Source organism: Mus caroli, chromosome 3 (assembly GCF_900094665.2).
Source record: "Mus caroli chromosome 3, CAROLI_EIJ_v1.1, whole genome shotgun sequence".
Lineage (NCBI taxonomy): Eukaryota > Metazoa > Chordata > Mammalia > Rodentia > Muridae > Mus > Mus caroli.
In genome coordinates, this window is record NC_034572.1 from 109,816,071 (window position 1) to 109,838,076 (window position 22,006).

The window sequence follows — 22,006 nt, forward strand, 5'->3', positions numbered from 1 at the left end:
GCCCAGCTAGAGGAACATATCCCACACACAGGCAACAGCTTTAGGGATAACCCCTGCTTACCCATGTTAAGACCAAGCTGCAAATCTGCTACATATGTGTGGGAAGGCCTAGATCCAGCCTGTGTATGTTCTTTGGTTGGTGCTTCAGTCTCTGAGAGCCCCAAGGGTTGAGGTTAGTTGACTCTGTTGGTCTTCCTATGGAGTTTTTAATCTCCTTCAGGGCCTGCAATCCTCCCCACTATTCTTCCACAAGAGTCCCTAAGCTCCATCCACTCTTTGGCTGTGAGGGTCTGTATCTGTCTGAGTCAGTTGCTGGGTGGAATCTCTCAGAAGACAGCCATACTAGACTCCTGAATGATATATAGATATTTTTACAGAAGAGAGTTCAAATGACACTAAAGATAAAATTATTCTTAAATATATGAAAATATGTTCAAATTTACTAAAGATGGGGTAAATTTAATTCTATAGCATTTTGAGAAACAATAGTTAAGAATAAATAATTTAAGTCAGATGACACCACATTGAGCAGGATGAGCACTGGTGGGAATTCTTCTTCCCTGTTGAAAAAGGAGAAGCTATGTAACTACTTTTGAAAGGATTGGCTTCCCTGATGAACCTAACTGTGCACACAAACTTCCATCAAAAATCCTGGCTGATGGGCATGGTCTTTAGAGAGACCATGACAACATTCATAAATTCTCACATTACAGTAACGCCTACAGGAGCTTCTTTTCATATCAGAAAAGATGAAAACATCACAAATATCGATCACTAAAAGGATGGATAAACAAAGAATATAAAGTCTTAGAGTAGAACCCTGAAGAGCAGAGAAAACAAGTGACTGGTAACTGTCTATAACAACCAACAATGGCTGAATTGTGCAAGAATAAAAGTTTAAATAAAAGAACAAAGTCACAAGGCAAGCATAGTTTGATTTTGCTTATAAACAATTCAAAACCTAGCCAGCTCATGCACTACTAAGAATCACTTACACGGGTACAAAACCTCCAGAGAGAGAAAATAACCAAGCCACAATTCAGGACCTCCTGGCTCACTGGGAAGAGAGTAGCTACCTGTGTTAGGCATACAAGATGAACTGAAAAATAGCAGTTTTGTCTTTTAAACTTTGTAGCATGTACTTAAGTGTTCATTCTTTGCCAATTTATTGTATATATTTTATAGTGTGTGTTATTATTTTTTAACTTAATTGTTACAGATTCCAAGAATCCCAAGCTACAGATCTTTTTAATTTTTCTATTCATTCTTTTCTCATGTATTATATCCTGACCAGAGTTTCCCTTCCTCCCTCCCCGTCCCAGTCCTTCCTCTCCACCTCTTCTCTCCACCAATCCAATCCTCCTCCTGTTTCTCTTCAGAAAAAGACTGGTCTCAGAAGGTTTGTCAACCAAACACGACATATCATGTTGCAATAAGACTAGACATCTTCCTTCATATTAAGTCTGGATGAGGCAACCCAGTAGAAGGAAAAGAATCCCAAAGCAGGCACTGTTAGGAGTCCCACAAAAAGGCCATGATACCCAGCCATAGCTTGTATGCAGACCACCTAGGTCAGATGCATTGCAGCCTCTCTAATTGTTGGTTTAGTCTCTGTGAATCCCCATGAGCCCAGTTTAGTTGATTCTGTGGGTTTTCTTGTGGTGCCCTTGACCCCTCTGGCTCCTACAATCCTCTTCTCTCTCTCTCCTGCAAGGTTCCCAAGTTTTGCCTAATGTTTGGCTGTGGGCCTCTGCATCTGTTTCCATCATTTTCTGGATGAAGCCTCTCTGATGATGATTATGCTAGGCTCCTGTCTATGACAAACTACAGTTCTTAATTCATTAAGTTAAGATGATATGAATAAATCTGTTTATTTTATCATATTCTCTTGTTGATTTTGATAAAAGTAGTCTGACCATGTTTTGCGTGTCTGTATTAGGTTAGTACTTTGAAGTTTTTACTCTTATAACGCACAATTCCAGAAGACCAAAACAATTAAAGGAGACAATTTACAACAAATGAAACACAACTCTTCCATATTCAGAAACTTTCACTTTACTATAGTATTTATAAAAGATAAGTCAAGTGAAGTCGCATTTAAATCATGTTAGTCATTACACAAGATCCCAATGAAGAAACATGTCCCCGTACCGTACAGTACCATGTAGAGAAAATTACTTAACCGTTATACCATGAATTAGGAAAGTAGTACCTGAAAGTCAACCCAGTGACCTCTTTACCATTTGCCTATAAAAATATAAAACCCTGGCTTCTTTTAAAAACATGAAATCATTGTCAATAAAATTCATAGCAATAAAATTAGGTTGAAGAAAATAAAACATAAAAAGGTGACACTGGTCAGCTGCCTAGTCAACATTAACATTAATATTAAACTTTCCTAAGAAGCATTAAGTTACAACAGTCAGTCCAGGCAACACTCTCTGATTACATTCTGACCTGCATATGGAGTGCTGCTACTCTAAACAACCTTGCGACGACATAATTTTATTTTACATATATACAGTTTATGTTATTTATATACACATCATGGGACCATTCCAGTCACTTCACCGATCGGGACTTGTCAAGCAGAACTTTTCTGGTTGGCTCCTTGCATTCAGCAAGGGATCAAACAGCCACTTTGCCTTCTTTACTGAGAAGGGTTCTGGGAAGTCTGAATGCACGGCTTGGTTTGTGGAGGGGGCAGGGTTGTAATAAACAGTATTAAGGATCTGGGTTTTATAAATAATGTCTCTTCTCAAACATTTCAGATGTTAGCTACACTTTGGATTTCTGTGCCTCCACCAGACTGTACGATCCTTTCATGTTAGCTTTTCTTGCAAAGTAAACGATCATCCCAATGGCAGGTATTACCAAGGAAGATGCGCAGTAGAGTGCAAGGAGTTCAGGCGAAAAATAGTCCTTGTTATGTTCTCTTCCTGGAAAATAACCAAATGGATGCAATTAATGTCTAGTACAAAAGGAAATAATTTAACCACAGTGTGTGTTTTATAGTAACAGTACAACTAGTTCTTCAAAGAAGAAGTGATAAAAGCTGCACTGAGGACCACTGAGACTCAGATAACACATTTTTTTAATTTTTTCTGAAATACCCAAATAAGCAGCTCATGGTTGCAATACTCATGATGGGTACGAAGATGACAGTTTTTTTTTTTTGACTCTGCAAACTTGGGTTTTAAAGGATTGCTTTGGGTGTAAAATGGAAGGGGGAGCACACATTTTAGTGATCTGTTTCATAAGAGTAAGAATCTGAAATAACCCTGTGACACTGCTAGCCATGAACAGAAATGCCTAACATGTTCTATAAGACAATCTATGCAACACTCAGTGTTGCCACTAAGGTAAAAGGTGGAGCATTCTTGTTGATGGTTGGCTGGCATGTGCTTATATGCTATGTTCTGTGTGTCTGAAGCAAAGGCATCTTTATATGATTATTTCCCCCCAGTATTGACAACCTCTCTTGACTTTACTGATGGTCTTTGGAGATTTCACTTAAGTAAATGTCATAGTTACTCATAGAGTGCACACTCAAAATCCAACCACCATAATTTCATATCCCTCTAACAGCTTGTAATTCAATATTTGACCAGTTAAAAATTTTAAAATACTTGCTACTGAATAAATATTTGTTATCTAAATATTTAAATAATAAATATTTATTAAATAATAAATTTATAAATTAAATTTATTATTAAATAAATTTAAATATATATAAATATATTTAAATAATACATACTTATTAAATAATAAATATTTATATAAATAAATATTTGATATTTAATAAATAATATTTAAATTTATTTAAATATTTGAGCTATTAAATTTGTTTTCCTCCTCTGACTGCAAACTCTATAAAGACAGCTATGTTTATATGAGGTGCTTCACAACTAGCCAGCACTTCAGACACTTCTTGGCACTCTATTTTAACATTATTAAAATATTATTTGAGTACTAATAAACTTTTTTCTTTCTAAATCTTATCATTTTGCCACATTGTCATAAATTTAGTACTGAAAATGGCAAGGTATAAATACTTTAAAATCTTTTAAGAGAACACGTGACAACAGCAACACCTTGAGCAACATCTGAGCTTCATAAAAACATCTCCAGAGAGCATGGCATTCTCCCAAGACTTGCTTCTGTTTTTTATTCGTTTGTTTGTTTACACCCCACAGCACAGCCTCACAGTTCCATTTTACTAAGTGGAAGGCTATGCTGTACCGAATCCTGGCAGGGATTAGTGATCTGATCTGGGGCACCATCTGGGCTCCTTCCAGAGCTTTCAAAACACAGAAAGTCATTCAAGTAGAAAGACTTCTTAGCATCATACAAGTGAGTTGTTTCAAATTACTGAAGGATAAAACCGTGCTTCACCTTAAGCATCCTGATAATGTCTTAATTTCTCTGCTTCCTTTGATAGAACTGATGGAAGGGTTATATATTAATGGGGTACTTATAATTGTGGTTACTCATCAATACTGATGTCAAACTAGGAAGAAGTATTTCTATTATTGTTTTTTTTTTCAATTTAATTATTATCTTTGTCTTTCCATTTTTCCCTCAGACATCTGTTGAAAACTCAAAATTGATCCACTTGTTAGGGCAATATTCTAACACATTTTTCCTATTAATTATATAAACTTTGAAAGTTTTAAAGATTCCTGACCATGTGTATTAATAAGATGCATTTAAGCCAAAACCAAACAAGGCAATAAGTATAAGCATTCAGCTATAAATACAAAGGAAAACTAGTTTAAATTATCCAGTGGAGGGGAAAGGTCAACTTTGGATAATTCATATTTGCATAATTCATATGCAATTATTTGAAATCATCTTCATATTGGGAGCATGAATGTCTGGCTGGGTGACTAATATGCTTTCATTGTTCATCTAAAAGATAAATTAAGAGTGGCAAATACGTAAGAAAATAATTAAGCAATTAGGAAAGACAATGTGGAAAGAAGCAGTTTTCATGGAGAAACAGTCAAGCACACACAGGATGACAAAAATCTTCGAAGTGCAAATGCCTGGGGCTTGGCTAAATTAGAGCTAACCAGAGGAAGACATATCTCAGCCTAGGCATAACTGAGATCTCAGTCCATTTCTCCAGAGGCAACACCTTCACACACTGTCTCATATCCAGTAACATGATGGAAAATACTTCCCCACTCTTTGAATACATGGTAACCCCCTTGGCCAGATCCCTGTTTTCAGAACAATCACCACAGGTAGGTAACTAGAAGTTTGACATTAAATTATGATATTTTTCCTTCCTTTAACATTTCTAAGTAGATATATAAATATTGCTCTCATTTGAAGAGGTGCTATGAAGACAGGAAAACCATGTATGCTAAGGTTTGTAATCTTGATGAATGTGACTAGTAAAATGTGTCTGTTTTCTCACTCATGTTCAGAGTTTCTCTACACTGGCATGTGATTAGTTAACTCTCACCGTCAATGCCAGACCTCTTCAGAGCTGGCATTCATTAGCAATGTTACTCACTCTACCAGGCTGGATTTCAGCATACAACAGGTCTTTGGTGTGCAGAGAGTCTAAGGCTTATTAGTCAAGGCTAGCATCAATAAAAATTAGCAGGCACTCACAAGAGAGAAGAGGAAAAGTAAGGAGTGCCAATATGTGTCTGGTGGGGCCACTGCCCCTCCCTTCCTCTTCATCAGGTTAAAGTCGGACAATTGGGGCATGGATTTCAAAGGAAGCTCTTGTGAGATCTTGAGATCCTGCTTAGGATCCAGGCTGCTATCCCCAATTAGCATCCTCACAAAAGAGCCATGCAGAAAATATGCAGTTACTCTGTGCTCTGAAAGCAGAGCTCTTTCCCAGTGGGGAGCAAGATCTGCCCAGGACTGTTTTTCTGCTGTGCCAGCCCTGATTCCTTAGTTTCCTTTTACCCCAGGGGAAACGTTGTAAAGTATATTGTTAAACTCTTAGCAAATCTAAGACCTCAGAGACCAATGATGAATTGGCAACTTTGAAAAAAAATGGAAATTCCACATCATCGATGATTAATGGCCACTTCCTGGCTAAATGCTATAGGATAGAACAGCTGTATCTGATTATTTCAAGAAGCATTCAGAAACAAGTGGTCAGCACAGAATTCCAGCTCATTTTACCAGCTCCACCTAACTGTAGAAACTTGTTACTCTCCTTGGAAACTTGGAATAATTTTAAAAATAAATTAAAAAAAAAAGCAAACACAGAAAGCTAACCTTTTACATCAAGTGTTAAACTTCTTAATTGTGAGCCAACTTCAGTCTTAGATTCACACTCGTATATGCCGGCATCCTGCAGCTGTGCCTGGCGGATGGTGTACGAGCCATCCACAGACTTTAATACCATGTCTCCTGTCTTTGCTTTCTTCTTCAGGATTATCCACGTTTCGGGCACATTTCCACAAGTGCAGGAGATAATAACGGTGTCTCCCTCTTTGACACTCTTAGATGGAAAGACTGTAAGCTGTATATCTTTTGGAGAGACTGAAGAGAGAATGAACAGTTAGTGTGTGTGTGTGTGTGTTGGGGGGAGGGGTACAGCAATCTCTTCCTGACTGAGAACATTGGCAGTCATTGCTAAGCTGTTTGCAATGCTTTCTGTATGAGCTGTAAGGAAAGCAAGCTAAGAAGCTGGGCGTTTGACCAGTTCCCAGTAATCATATTGCAAGCAACAGAAGACATATCTCGGGCTTCTTTTCTAGCCCTAATATGATTCTTTCTTTACCCTGAGGTAGCAGTAGCAACAAATCCCAACATCTACCTTAACAGAATAATTGCAAAGGATGCGGAAGAGTGCAACTCCAGTGCTCCCCAAAGAAAGAACATGTGTGTGTGTGTGGGGGGGGGCAAGTTTATTGCTTCATAATTTTGCCCATGAAACCTTATGGTTTCTGTGTGTCAAGCAGAAACTGTTGTGTTTTCTATCTTGGGTCTTTATCTTGGAGAAGGGAGAGCAATACCTAGGTTCCGCCCAGTGGTTCTCAACAGCAGGCTGAGAGGACACAATTACTGTGACCCTTAACCTCATAGTTCACAAATGGCGCCCTCTTGGGCCTCTAAGCAAGTCCTAGGCAGCTTCTTGGAAGTTGCTTCTCAGTGTCTTGTTCAGGCCAATGTGATTGTTTTCATCCTAAGTAACTTCCTACCCTTGTTTCTTCCCAAGTGTCCCTGAGCTTCCAGCTTGGTTTCTGTAGTGAGCATTTCATTTGCTATGAATAGGATTTTAGGGCAAATGATTTGGTCTGAAATGAAAATCCAATCCAGGAGCAGTGTGGAACTGCTTTTATAATTAATGAATTAATTTTTAAATTTATTTGTATTTTGCACATAAATACAGTTTTGAAATAAAGGTTTTTCTTTTTGTGGCTTTTATTTTTAAATGAATAAAGTAAAGCTTTATTGCTATATTTCATATTAGATATTTTCTTCATTTACATTTTAAATGCTATCCCCTTTCCTAGTTTTTGAGGCTTATTTTTATTTTTTAGTTATGCTTATTTGTATGTGTCTGTGTGGGTTACACACATGTGGTACAGTGCCCAAGGAAGCAAGGAGGTGGAATTACGGACAGTTGTAAGCTTCCCACTGTGAGGGCTGTGAACAGAACCAAAGTCATCTTTAAGAGTAGTGGGCACTCATTTTGGCTAGGCAGTCTCTCTGGCCCCCAAAGGCTTTCTTTTCAAAGAGGATCTTGTTCACCATCAGTAACTCAACAGGAAATGTACTAGCCATAAATAACATAAAGTCACACACTGCTTACCTTGGATAATCAGTTCAACTGATTTTCTGCTAGTTCCAGCCTGGTTAATCCCGTCACACACATAAATGCCGGAATCTTCCCTTTTTGTAGACATGAAGGTGAGTGTAGTATTTTCAGAAAGAGGCTGCAGTTCCCCGTTATTTAGCTGTCTGCTCCACAGGATTTTGGGAGCTGGAAGCCCATCACTTGAGCAGGTCAGGTTCACAGGACTGCCCTCCTCTAGGACAGGAGAGGGGCTGACCCAGATGGTGGTTTCCTTGGGGGCAACTGAAAAGCAACAAACACTTAGCTTGAATCTCTTATGCCCTGAATTCCAAAGAGTCTAGACAATGTTGTAAAAACCAGGCAAAGGACTCTGGGTTAGCATAGTTTATAAATTGTGATAACCAGCCCAGGATGTTTCTGTGGAGGAGACACAAGAGGAGTTAGAATACAGATGAAATGTGGATATTTTCAAATGGCGGAAAGTTCTACAGAACTCTCTTCATGTCAAAAGCACAGAGAATCAAGTATTGTGTAGTGTTTGGGTGAAATGGTGGATTAGAAGTCTCTGCATGACGTGCGGAGAAGAAACAGGATAAGACAGAATTGGCTCTATTTCCAAGGGAAGAAAGAGAAGAGTATTAGAAACACACACACTAGACAGAGAGAGAGAGAGAGAGAGAGAGAGAGAGAGATTGATTGATTGATTGATTGATTGATTGATTGATTGTATGCATTGTCTAGGCATGGTGCATTAGAATATCCCCTGCGAATAAGAAAAACCCATTTAACTACACTCCTTTCCCCCCTTGAACCTGGGTTGATCGTTTGATCAATAGAATGTAGATGATGTGGCATGGGGGTGGAGGGATGCTCCTGATGTAGACCTTTATGAAGCTACTTTCATCCCCACCTTTCTTAGCTGCGTTCTGGCAAGTAAATCTAGACTACCTTCCCTGAGGGTGATACCACACTAAGAAATGACAGGTGGGACAATGCACATAAGGCTCAGACATGTTAAGTGACATGTCTCTGACAAGCCAGCTGCTGGCCTGCCTGAAGATGCTTGAACTGTCCTGAGGATGCATTGAAGATGCTTGAACTGTCCTGAGGATGCATAGCTGGCTGGCTGACCCATTCCTGAATGCTAATGCATAGAATCATGCATAAATAAATAATTTGGTTTGCATTATGAAGAATGGTTTATTATAATCACTGGTATCTTGATTCATCCCCCCCACACCTGTTTTCTTCACAGAGGTTTTAATTGGTAACCTTCTGTTAACTATTAACGGGTGAACATAGTAAAGAAATCCATATTCAATTGTATCTGCCCCATGTATGCACTTACCGTTGACATAAAGAGGCTGTGCACTCTGCCTCTGTTTGGGTTCAGATTCCATTTCACCACTGTGTAACCTAGCGAGGCAAACAAGAGATTTCCCGGTATCTTCAGTGGTGGGGATGAAGGTCGTTTCCAAACTTTTGGTCTCTAGGGACTTTATGCCCATTTCTTCCAAAAAATATTTCTTCATCAGTGTAGTCTCCCCCTTCAGTAATTCAATCTCCAGATGGTCAAAGGGATACACATTAGGGACCGTGCAGTTGACAGTGACAGGTCTCCCATGCACAAGTGGCCCACTCATTTCAATTTCTGGGTCTTCAGGGAATGCTGCAGATATCAAGCAAAAATAATATTGATATGCAATATTCAAGGGAATATTGAGCCAGATTCTATTAAATGCATAGGTCTCAAAGTGACACCTTTTGATGAGTTGGGAATGATATGGTCTCAAGTAGTAAACAACACCATTAAGTATAACTGTACAATTATATATATATATATTTTTTTTTTTTTGAGAAAGGATTTCTCTGTATAGCCCTGGCTGTCCTGGAACTCACTCTGTAGACCAGGCTGGCCTCGATCTCAGAAATCGGCCTGCCTCTGCCTCCCGAGTGCTTGGGACTAAAGGCGTGCGCCACCACGCCTGGCTTATTAATCATAAATAATAGAAACAAAATACTTAGCATTTTAAGTCAAGGAGAAATAAATGCTTGTACTCCCGAGTTTTCTCTTCTGACAATGCCACCTTGAGTTCTAAAGTCACAGTGGCTTTGGCCATCTTATTAATTAACCATATAGTTTAAATATTTGAAATATTTGTCATATATATATTGACTACTAAATATAAACTAATTCCCCTCAGCCTTCATTATTTCCTTCTTCTGAGCAGCCTGATAAAAATGGTTATTATGTAACTTGTTTCATAGCTAGAAAAAGGGACTTACAGTGACAAATAAGACTTTTCATAATAGATCAGATCTCGTCAAAGTCTGTCCTCCAACCTACGAGCCTTGGTTATACAGTTTGTTCAATATCAAAAGAGCATAGAAAGTATCTATGTAGACCAGGCTGGCCTCAAACTCACGGGGATCTGCAGACCTCTGCCTCCTGATAAGGTAAATCCGTAATTAACAAATGAACTGACAGCCAGGCCTGGTGGTGTACACCTTTGATTCCAGCACTCAGGAGGCAGAGACAGGTGGATCTCTGAGTTCGAGGCCAGCCTGGTCTACAGACTGAGTTCTAGGAAAGCCAGGACTACACAGGTAAAACTTATCTCAAAAAAGAAAAAAAGAAAAGAAATGACTTAATACTGTATGTTTTCTCACATGTGTGGAACCTAAGTTTAACATTTAAATTACATACATTTATACAATGATGTGTATGTGCTTGCAGGTCTTAGAACTAAAAGAAGATCAGGAGAGGAGATGTCATCTTAAGGGATGTGGGAAATAGCAATGGTACAAGAACATAGTCAATAGGAAAGAAGGGGAAGCTGTCTGGGGGCAGGGAGGGAAGCAGGTAGAGAGAAAACAGGCACAAGAGGGCAATGGAACATGGGAACAGATGAGAAGAAAGCATAATGACACCAACATCTGATAGTGTGACAATCAAGGCACGTCTTTCTATGCTAACTTTAACCACAAATAAGAAAGTGTAAAAGAACTATTCAAGCATATTATTTAAAGTCTGAGTATGTATTCTCTCATCTGTCTATATAGCAGTTATGATACACTCTATGTACATTAACAAAAATGACATGTCATACAAAACAAAGCATAACCCTGAAAACTAAAACTAAACTTTGTTTTCATTCTTTCCTTAAGTAAAAGCTGTTAAAGTGGTGGATTTTCAACCCTGGCACACTGCAATAGCTGTCATGCTGTTGGGAATGTGCCTAGACCAGCAGATCCTGGAGTCTGGGTAACATGATCGACCATAAAGTTTACACTCCTTTTGAGAGATTTAAATCTCTTAATGGGTACAGTCTTATTCTGAACAAAATCCTGGAGGTTAACACAAGTTTGGGCAGGCCTGTAGATGGAAATGCTTTATAATATGTTCTCTGGAATTGGATGAATACTGGGCAGCACCACCCTCTCCATAAAAATAACTTCACAGTCACGTGGTCACGGTCAGTCACGTGGTCACAGTGACGTTCTTTCCACATTCAGAGTAGACTGAGGGATTCCAGCAATTCATAGAGACTTAGAGTTGAAAAGGATTTCTATTAAGGTGATAAAAATGGAGGGGACAAGAAAACACGTGCCACTTGTTCACTGGGTAAATCAGCTGAAAAGCTGGCGCTTGTTTGTTACCGACCGCCTCACACTCAGACTGAGGAAAACCTGTCTTTTTCTGTGTGTTTCTGGCACTCTGCTGTTTCCCATTGTCCCCCACCCCCGAATCCTGCACATCAGCTCCTCAAATCTGCCTTAAAATGGCTGACTTCTTTTCCCATTTCTCTCTTCCCCTGCTACCTTCCTCTCAACCCCACAACCCTTTGTTCTTTCTTTTATAAAAGAAAAATCAATAATATCTAACATATGTTTAATTAGAACAATATATTTATTATATATACTATATTAAATATCGACTCTTTTATACATAGTAATATATAGTATTATATGCATAAAATAAAAAGAAGCATAACTAGTTGGAGATAGAAAGGGGACAGTGGGTGGAAGGAGAAGGAATAAGACACAGATGAGGGAGAATAGGAAGAAAGCACAATTGCCCATTATTTTCCATTCTATTAAAAAATAATAAATACTGTACACAGTAAAGCTATCTTCCAAAAAATGAAGGAGAAATGAAGATTTTGAGTGGTAATAAAAATAAAAAAACAACAAACAAACAAACAAACAAAAACTCAGTCAGGCTAACAGCCTGGGGATATAGCTCTAGCACAGAGCACTTGCCACGCATGCTCAGAGTCTTTGGTTCCATCTGTACCATCTCAAAACAAAATGAAATGAAGTAAAAAAGGCAGACCAGGGCCTCACTCACAATTTGAATAACTGAGGCAGTCACCCCTCCCCTTTTAATTTTCTGAATGGGCACAGCTCCTCGGCCAGCCGCTCTCACCGGCTACCTCCATACACCCAATGTAGGTGTGGAAGGGGAGAGAGGCAGAGCACGGAGTAAGGCCAAGCACTTGCATGAGGCAGAGAGTTGAACTAGTCACACAATGTGTGCATGCCGTAAACATATGTTATATATACTGAAGAGCTGGGCCAACTGTATTGCATCAAACCACATTCAGAGATCTAAGGATGATTTACAATGCCAAATCTCTCTCTACATAAATGGATATCATTACAGATCCACATTCTTTTTCTTCCAAAAAAAAAAAAAAAAGCTAGAGAAAACAGAAATAATCATAGAGTCATAAGCACTTACAGTAGACCTCCACCTGGGTTCTCTTTTCCAGTGTCCTTTGCAGACAGGTCACAGCGCACAGGTATGAGTGTTCATTCTCAAAACCCACAGAGCTCAACACAAGTGTGGATTTGGCCCCCTCATTCCTCACCACCCCATTGAGGGGACTGTCTGTCTGGGTTCTCCAAGAAAAAGAAGGGGAGTCACAGCCAATGGCAGCACACGTCAGAACAACCGAATCCCCAACTTGTGCAGCCACCTGAGATCCGGGGGAGATGTCAACAATAAATGGTTTCTCTAGAGGAGAAGAAAAAGAGAAAGGATCACATGACTAACGGATAAGATTCTTTTCCTGTTGCATCATATCCCCATATTCAATGTTTTATCTTTCTTGATCTCTCTTCAGCTACTCTCTGTGCCAAGAAGAAATGACTCCTTTCCATCTTGGAGCCATTAGGAGGAAGACCACATATTTTAAGAGTAAACCCATGCTGTTCTGTTGAATCAGGCTATCAGAACAAGTGTAGATAACAATTTGTAAAGAATGTGCTTGGCATCTTTTCAGGGAGATAACCTACCCTCTGCTCTACACAGTCCATCAAGTCGCTATGATGGTGCAAGACCTCAAATCATCCCAGGATTTCTGTGTGTCAAATACCGCAATTCAGTCTCATATGCGTGCCGTTATCTCACTCAATTCCCAGAACAATTTGTGAACTGGGACTATTGTTTCTTTTCTACTTCCCCATTCTTCTGCTCACAGGAGAATGTGTTTTCCCGTTCTGTTCCTCCATCTCCTCATCCTATCTCTTCTTTAAGACATTTAGACTCAGAAATACTAAATGACTTAAACTAAATTTGCAAGTAGAAGGACTGAAACTTGATATGAGGTGGGTCTGACTCGAGAGCCAACCTTTTCTGTTTCTAGACAACTAAATCAAGTCATCCCCACACAGAGGTAAAATGAAATCTAAAAGAGTTACAGGGAAACTACACTAAAATGTCCTCTAATTAGATGTGCTATACTTAAAGAACCATTTATGTTCACGCATTCTCCCATGGACCCTCCTTGTTATTTAGCTTCATTGGGGGCCTGTGGATTATAGTATGGGGATCCTGTACTTTATGGCTAATATTTACTGATAAGTGAGTACATACTCTGCAAAACCACCAACCAAAGAACATACAAAGGCTGGACCTAGCTGCCCCCCCATATGTAGCAGATATGCAGCTTGGTCTTCATTTGGGTCCCCCAACAACTGGAGCAGGGGCTATCCCTGACTCTGTTGCCTGCCTGTGGAACTTATCCTCCTGACGGGGGTGACTTGTCTGGCTTCAGAGGGAGAGGATGTGCCCAAGTCTTGCAGTGACTTGATGTGCCAGTGTGGGTTGGTATCCAGGGGTCTCTTCCTTATCAGAAGAGAAGGGAAGGAAGATGCAGGGAGGAGCTATGTGAGGGTGACAGAGAAGAGTGGGGTGATCTGCAATTGGGATGGAAAGTGAAAAAATAAATTAATAAATGAGAAAAAAGAACTATCCACATATATCTACATATTGAGGGTTCAATATAAAGTAGTATCTTTGACGATCATACAGAATCATACTGTAGACAAAATAAAGATGGCATTAAGGTGACATCAAATATGTTTGATGCATTATCAAAATACTTTATAGTCATTCAGGGTAGAAAGCTGAGTGATCAGGACAAATGTTCAAGTGTCCAAAGTGTTCTCTAGCTTCCAGACACTCAGACTCAGAGGAAATGACATATTTTGAGAGAAAGAATTCTAAACTTTGTTGTTGTTCCTCTGAATTCCTAGGAGTGGCTAGACAACTCTGCAAGTGACAAATGAATCCCCAAAGAAAGTCATTAGAGTGTTCTAGCAAGCTGGAGACAGGCAGAAATCTCAGCATACAATTCTCCATTTCGCAAGGTTCTTTTCTGTACCAGGAAAAGTTGCCTTTCTCGGTTTAGTTTGCATAATTGTGGTATTGTAGCGTTTTTCCAAAGAAGATGTCCTCAAATTATCTCCAAATACATTAATATGCGATTATATTTTCAAAGATATCATTCAACACAGTGGCTAAGTTGTCCAAGTTCCGCCTATGCTACTGTGAGAACAGGGAACTTAGTAGGAGATTCACTTCCTGTCTGTAGAGACTGGCTTCTACCACTGTGTATGCTTGAAGCTACTGGAAAGAAGCTCTTGAAAGTCACTGAAAGGCCCTTCTAACTTCAGCATGTAAGGTTGATAGCTCACATGATACCACCCCTTCCTGTGCCCAGAATGATTTTTTCCCCATTTGAAACAGGGCCAATCATTTCAGAATCAACCACCTCAGGACAGACAGCAAGCTTTCCACACATTCAGCTTTCTAGTATCTTCTCTAATCATTTGAGAACAGCAGTCACCCACCTGAATTAAGTAACTGGTGGTGTTTGAATTCTACTTTCTTAACCATTTAAACTTAAAATCCATGTTTTCATAGGTTAGAAAAGAATGTGTTCTCCATATTTACAGTTCATGTTTTCATTCGCCAAATATTTACTAAACACTTACTGTGTGTCAGGTACAATACTAGCCATCCATAAATCCATTCAAAGGCACAAATGCAAACACAGAGAGTTCCCGAGTTTCTGAGTTTAAGAACCTTGTAGTTAATGGACAAATTCAAAGGCATACTTTTTTGTGCTTTTACTGAAGTATATACTTTGATTTATTCATTCCACATTGTATAAATATACCAAATAACACACCGTACCCAATGTATGTATACAGTTTTGATTGGTCAAAAATTTTTAAATTAATTTTTAAAAATAGAGAAATTAGCTACAATTGAAAAGGCATAGGTTTTAAAATTAAGAACAGCATATACATGGAAGAAAGAACCATTTGACCCCATGCAAATGATGAATTATATTGCGTCTGAGTTTTTCAGCTTCCTCACAGAGCAAGATAAAGACAGAGATAACATATAAAGTAGAAACTCTTGGCAAACATTGGGTGTACAGTCAATTGATGGCCATTAGTAATCTGAGACTCCATTCTCCCATCTGTAAAATGGATAGAAAATGTCCCTTAGTTATTTCTTAGAGGCTGTAGATAGCTTATATAAAATGCCAGAAATACAGCTGATGTTTGGGGAAGGTTATTGTTTAAGAAAATCTTACAAAATCCCAAATGAAAAGTTATAGACTTAGATAACAGCAAGAAGGTTGGTTGGAAAGGAAGTTAGGTCATAGGAAATCATCTTGAAGCAGAGTGGTCAAGATTAAGTAATTTTGAACGGGAGCATATATTCAGTCAAAACAAGTATGTGGCAGTGGAATTCCTGAGTATGTGCAATGAGAAGAGCTGGTGAAGTAACATGAGAATGCCAGTATCCACAGGGCAGGAGAGGCAGACCACACCACGAAATGAGACAACAGCAAAATGACAAGAGCTAGTAAAGGACAAGTGTGGAGGTGCTGGAGAAAGAAATCCCAGGACGGATGAGGAGGATACCTACATACCTGTGCTGTGTGCTGAAGCACATGACTTTCAGATGCGCCATCATGCAAAGCTACAGAAGGCATGTCACCATTGGCATTGAGTCGCTATGGCTCAACCCCCAACAATGGCACCTCTTCACCTTCTACTCACCTTGAACAACTAATTCCACCTCTGCTGTGTCTTTCCCAATCAGATTAACTCCTTTACACACATAGATTCCAGAGTCTTCCATCCTCATAGCAATTAAGGTGAGGGTGGCATTTCCTGAGAGAAGCTGGAGAACTTCATTATCTAACTTCCTGCTCCAGAAAATCTCAGGAGCTGGTAGACCCTCACTGGAACAGGTCATTGTCACAGCACCACCCTCGTGAAGCCTTGTGGAGGGATATACAGAGATCGTTGTATTCCTGGGAGAGACTGAAAAGGCAGAGCATAGGAAGAGCCATTATCATAAACAATCATCTCCATCCAGTGGGGATGATGTCATTCTCTTGTAGACTGTATTCTTGTGCCTCCACAAAACTGCTCTGCCAAATTGGAGTCAAGAATTACCCAGTCGTTACGAAATTAGACCGGCTACTTTCTAACCAGTAAATTACAGTTTTTGATCTTTAATGTTTTCAGGGAGCCACAGATAGGTAGAAATTAAGAGAATCCCTTAAAATTAAGGGAAGTTAAGGAAATCCCTTTTGTGTTTCAGCCTCTTACTTAACAACTGAAGTCCTGTAGAGGAATATTTGCCATCCAGGTCAGCTTCAGCACTTTACGGAGGGAGACAATCTACCCAAGACCAACCAACTGGCTTTTATTGTCATTAATTATTGAAAAAAAATTCTCTTACTTAACTGAAATTTTCCTGGAATATGGTGATCATAGTCTAGCATTCTGTTCTTACAGGTAAATGGGTAATGGTCTTTTATCACACAACTGACTTTCAGTGACTTAACTATGCTCTCAACATGCTATATTCTGTGAGGAGAAATATCTTCCATCTTGATTGTTTTCTCAAAAGGTTGTTGAAAGCCTTTTCTATCTAATTGTGCTTTGGGTAAATAAGATTGTACTTGACATCAACTCTTTTGAATATAGGACTCAGAGTGGAACACAGCATTTCAGTTTTAACAAAGTACAATGAGTTCCATGCGACATAGTCCAATATAGGAACGGACAGGAGCTTCACATCTACCACAGGAGGAGCTAGGAGCCAGAAGACAAACCCTACACCTTCCCACTTACTGCATGTGAGCATCCTCTTGTACGTACACACACAGACACACACAGACAAACACACACACACACACACACACACACACAGAGAGAGAGAGAGAGGGGGAGAGAGTAAGAAATCATTTTGTTATTGTTTAATCTGAGAAATCAATGTTTCAAGGCTTATTATAAAATGTTATAAAACATCACTTGAGCCTATTCCCTCTTGTTAAAGCAGATGTCAGTGTTATGATGATCCCTCCTGGATAGTCAGGAAAATAGAGGAATTAAACAACCCTAAAGTCTCTCAGCTAACAGGGGGACATGACACTCAAGTGCTCTAAACCTAAAATCTGGTGTCCTGTTCTTTTAATATCATATCCTGGATAAATAATGCAATAAAACATATTTCTTCTTAATCTATTTGTTCCACTTATTGTAACAATAAATAACATAATGCACGCCCAAGACCAAACTCCCACAGACCAGAGATCACTAAGCAAGTACTTACTGTAGACTTGTAGTTCTTTCACAGTCTCCCTTTCTTTGAGTGTAGAATCAATTTGGTCAATGTGTAATTTAGCTCGGCAAACAAGAGCTTTTCCAATATCCTCAATGACGGGAGTAAAGGTTACTTCCAAACTCTTGGTTTCTAGAGACTTTGTCATCTCTTCCGAAGAAAAATCCTTACTGTTCATGAGCTGGTCACCCTTGAACAGATCAATCTCCAGCTTGTAAACTGGGTAAATGTCTGGAGCCAAACACTTGACCGTGACCGGCTTCCCAACCTCCAGGGAGCCACTGAATTGAATCTCTGGATCCTTGGGGAAAGCTGTAAAGCCAAACAAATGCACAAGTAGGCTTTTGGCTTCTGTTGAGAACACCTCTGACTGTTTCAACACAATGGGGATCCTAACAAATGTTTTTGTTAATACTGGGCTTAATTCAGCAAAGCTAATTGGTTTAAGTAGCTAGTCATGGTTTGTGGCGAACACAGGAAGCACTTTTTAGAGGCCATTTCAATTTTAATTCTGTGACTGTTAAAGAGTATGTGTGGTTAAAGAAAAGAGAAAGAAAAGCCTGATATCTATTAAAACTGATCTATATATGTAACATAAAGAAGTTTGCTCTCTTCTAACTATGACCTTGGATGATGGAGACCACATTTCACAGATAAGGAAGCTTGGCTGTAGTGTGACTGCAGAACCAGCCTTGGTCACACAGCCAGTCCATGGTGAGGCTGGGAACAAAGCTCATGATTTCTGTCACTCACTCTGCACTGAGATTCCAGTGACGCCTCACACCCCATTCTCTACTCTTAGTGCAGATACAGTTCCACATTCCAGATGAGAAGCCCAGGAGGGCTCAGAACGGTATCACAAAGAAGTGTTACTATGTAAGGTTGCCTACCAAAGGAGGAGAATGACTCTTAACGGGCTGGCTTCTGAAAATGAGACCTCTGGCAAGAACTCATCCACCAGAAAGACTTTCCTATGCAATCTCCCCAGACTTGGTCTATTCCCCTAAAAGCCTCACTCAGTGTTCTAATCTGCATTTTACTGAACCCAGCAGGACAACGGAACACGCGCCTGCCCTGCCCCCTCCACACATGTACACAAGGTTTAATCTTTCTTATTACATCTGTTCTGATGGGAGCTCATTAGTGTCCCAACTCCACAGAATATTACAATCAAACATGGAATGGAGACTGAACTGTTAACATCAACAAGAAACAAGGATTCTTGCAGGGGGTTGTGGGGCGAGAGCAGAGAATATAATTGAATCCAGAAAGCTCCTCACTTCTCTTTTTTAACTCTCCAACTGTATAGTACTTGTGAGCACAGGGCGAAGGAGCTGGAAATGCTTTATTATCTAAAAACATAGGATTTTACATTTCCCCTCTGATTATTTATGTCCATCACACTCTTCAGGAAATGTGCCTAGAATCCACACAGTTTAATGACAGGTAATATAAGAGCTCGCTACTCTTTCCTGGTATTTATATAACAGGACCTTCCAAGGAGCTCAGAAGGCTGCCTAGACATAAACTATGCATGCAGAGCCAGCATAATTGAAAGCAGCCGTCCAGGCTCAGCTGCTTGGGAAGCCCAGCTTCAGGAGGGGCTTGCTGAAATTTCAATTAAGGTTCATTGGCAAAGTTGGGCTGGAGCACAGTAGGAAGGTACCAAGGTGATTAAAAGATGAATCAAACAAGATGCTCATGAAGAAATGCCTTATGGGAGTCTCCTTTTTCTTTCTTTCTTTCTTTCTTTCTTTCTTTCTTTCTTTCTTTCTTTCTTTCTTTCTTTCTTTCTTTCTTTCTTTCTTTCTGTCTTTCTTCCTCTCTCTCTCTCTCTCTCTCTCTCTCTCTCTCTCTCTTTCCTTCTTTCTTCTTTTTGGAAAGCAACACCATCAGTAACCAAAGAAAAATGATTCCTATAGGGCCCATTTCCCTCCACCTCTCCTTGGTAGTTTCATTTGCCGATTTGAGGATGATAGTAGGATGCATTTTGGGTAGGCTAGGGTAATATGGGTACCTGCACATATGCCTGAGACAGATCTAACTTATTAAAGCACAAAAACTCTCTGAGGTATAAAAGCAAAGCTCTCTGGCAGCAACAATAAAAACTCCCAAATTTATCTGCATCAAATGAGTGAAATGTTAACAGATGTTTTAATTACGTCTATGCAGAAGGTTTGCATACTCTCAGAGTTCCCGAGCCTACAAGCAGATCCCAGAAAGAAGGAACTCATCGATCCTTTGGATACATTAATACATGAACGTGTAGAAATACCCCCAAATGAAAGATTAGAGGGGAAAAAACCCCAACTAATAGAACCAGGGGGAGGTTCACTTTGCAGCTAAGAATTGGAGCCAAGAAGGTGTGAGTCTCTTTTACATGGGTACCATTTTTGTGGCAAACAAGGGTACAGGGGTTAAAATTTGGTTTCCTGTTCTTAACTAGCTTCTTCTTTCCCTGGCTTTATTGAAATTGTGCGTTTGCTAGCTAAATATCTAGATACTCTTTAAATGTCTCTATTTAATATATCGTTAATTTTTTTTTCAAACAAAATCAAGAGAAAGCAAAGCTCTTTCCTTCACTTACAGTAGATGTCCACGTGAATACTTCTTTCCAGCTTCCCAGAGCCACATGTTGCTGTGCACAGGTAAGAATGTTCATTCTCAAAACTGACAGGCTCCATGGTCAGAACGGACTTGGACCCCTCTGTCCTCACCTTCGCGTTTAGTGGGCTGTCTATCTGGGTTCTCCATGAGAATGATGGTGACTCGCAGCCCGTAGTGCTGCAAGTGAGGGCCATGGAGTCACCGATTTGAGCGATCGTTTTGTATTCAGGAGAGATCTCGATTTTAAAAGCTTGAGCTGGAGAGAGAGAGAGAGAGAGAGAGAGAGAGAGAGAGAGAGAGAGAGAGAGAAACAAGTTTACCATGGTCTGCCTCATACTGTGTCCTTTTTCTCTTGTGCAGCAATACAGTGTCCAAAGCACAGCTGGGATGATCTACTTTTTAAACTGCCTCAGACTAATAGCACAAGACAGACCCAAAGCCCCAAAGTTGCTCTTGAGGAAGGTGCTGGAATCGTCACCGCAAAGAAGAATGCTCAGTTCTGACTTTGAAGCCCATTGCACAAAGTTTTTTTTTTTTTTTTTTTTTGTCACTTTCTAAGCTTGATTTCATTGTCGAGTACAGGAAACTAAAGAGATAGACCCACTACCGATATAATCCAAATTACTCAGTTGACAGTGAAAAGAAAATCCATCCCCAGCTCTGTGAGAATACTGGCTTTTATACCAAAACTCTGTAGTACACCAGAAGCTGCAGACGTGTGAAATAGGTCAGGAACTTACAGACTGCAAAGAGTATCCAAAGTACGGTTGAGGCTCCAAAGACCGCGACCATCTTCACAGGCATTTCAAGTCTCTGCTTCAAAGCCTTCTTTGTGCCCCACGTGAAAAGTGTCTGGGAAAAGTGTTCAGCTTCCAAAGCCAGCCGGGCTGGTGTGAGTGAAATAGAAAGTCTGCTCTTTATAAAGGGTCTTGCTAGAGAGGCGGAGGGAAATCCCTGCAAGGGGAAACCCAGAGCCAGGGAAAAAGTTTAACTGACAGCCAGCCAAGTCCCCACGTTAACCCCTTCAGCTGCTTTCTGGGCTGAAGTCATTCTGAGTCCTGGGAAACAGGACACTTCCAAGTACATAAATCTCTGGCTTTTCCTGACCTTCAGCTCTGAAAGGGCTACCTCTCCTGAAAAGATGATTGCAAAATGAAACTGCCAACAGTGTGTGTGTGTGTGTGTGTGTGTGTGTGTGTGTGTGTGTGTGTAAGACAGACAAAGACAGATCACTTGGTAAATAACCACTGACTTTTCTTCATTAAGAAATGCATTTGCAATTAAAAAAATAAAAAGTGTTCTCTTTCAACAAAAAGGAAAATATCCTTTATTTGTTATTATTGACCCATTATCATGAGTTACTCTTTTAGAATGGGAGTCAGTACAACTTCTTATTTTTATACTCTTTTATTCATAAGTGAATTTTTGACAAAAAAAAAAAAAACTCCCTGAAACTAACTTTCTGAAGTAGTAAATGAAAGGACGTTGATGCAGAATGAAGGGAATTATCTTTTCTTTTGTTTGACAATGCCCCAGCCCTTTGACCCATTGCTGGATGACAGGAAGTCTTTTGCAGACTTGAATGCTAAAAAATGGGATCTGTCTACTAAATTTTTGTGGTGGATTTCTTTGGCTGCATTATTTCGCCACAAGTCCAAATTGAATATGTAAACAGATTT

General features: G+C 39.7%; 1 protein-coding gene across 1 annotated transcript; it reads right to left on the minus strand.

Moving 5' to 3' along the window:
• Positions 1 to 1,846: 1,846 nt before the first annotated feature.
• On the minus strand, positions 1,847 to 21,452 carry Vcam1 (vascular cell adhesion molecule 1). The gene is made up of 9 exons (XM_021157820.1): positions 21,068 to 21,452; positions 20,308 to 20,583; positions 17,712 to 18,032; positions 16,145 to 16,411; positions 12,522 to 12,797; positions 9,126 to 9,446; positions 7,793 to 8,059; positions 6,250 to 6,516; positions 1,847 to 2,939 (listed from the first exon to the last, which is right to left on the minus strand). Exons 1-9 carry the CDS (start codon positions 21,129 to 21,131, stop codon positions 2,779 to 2,781), a joined length of 2,220 nt encoding a protein of 739 aa, XP_021013479.1. The 5' UTR covers positions 21,132 to 21,452; the 3' UTR covers positions 1,847 to 2,778.
• Between the last annotated feature and the right edge of the window lie 554 nt (positions 21,453 to 22,006).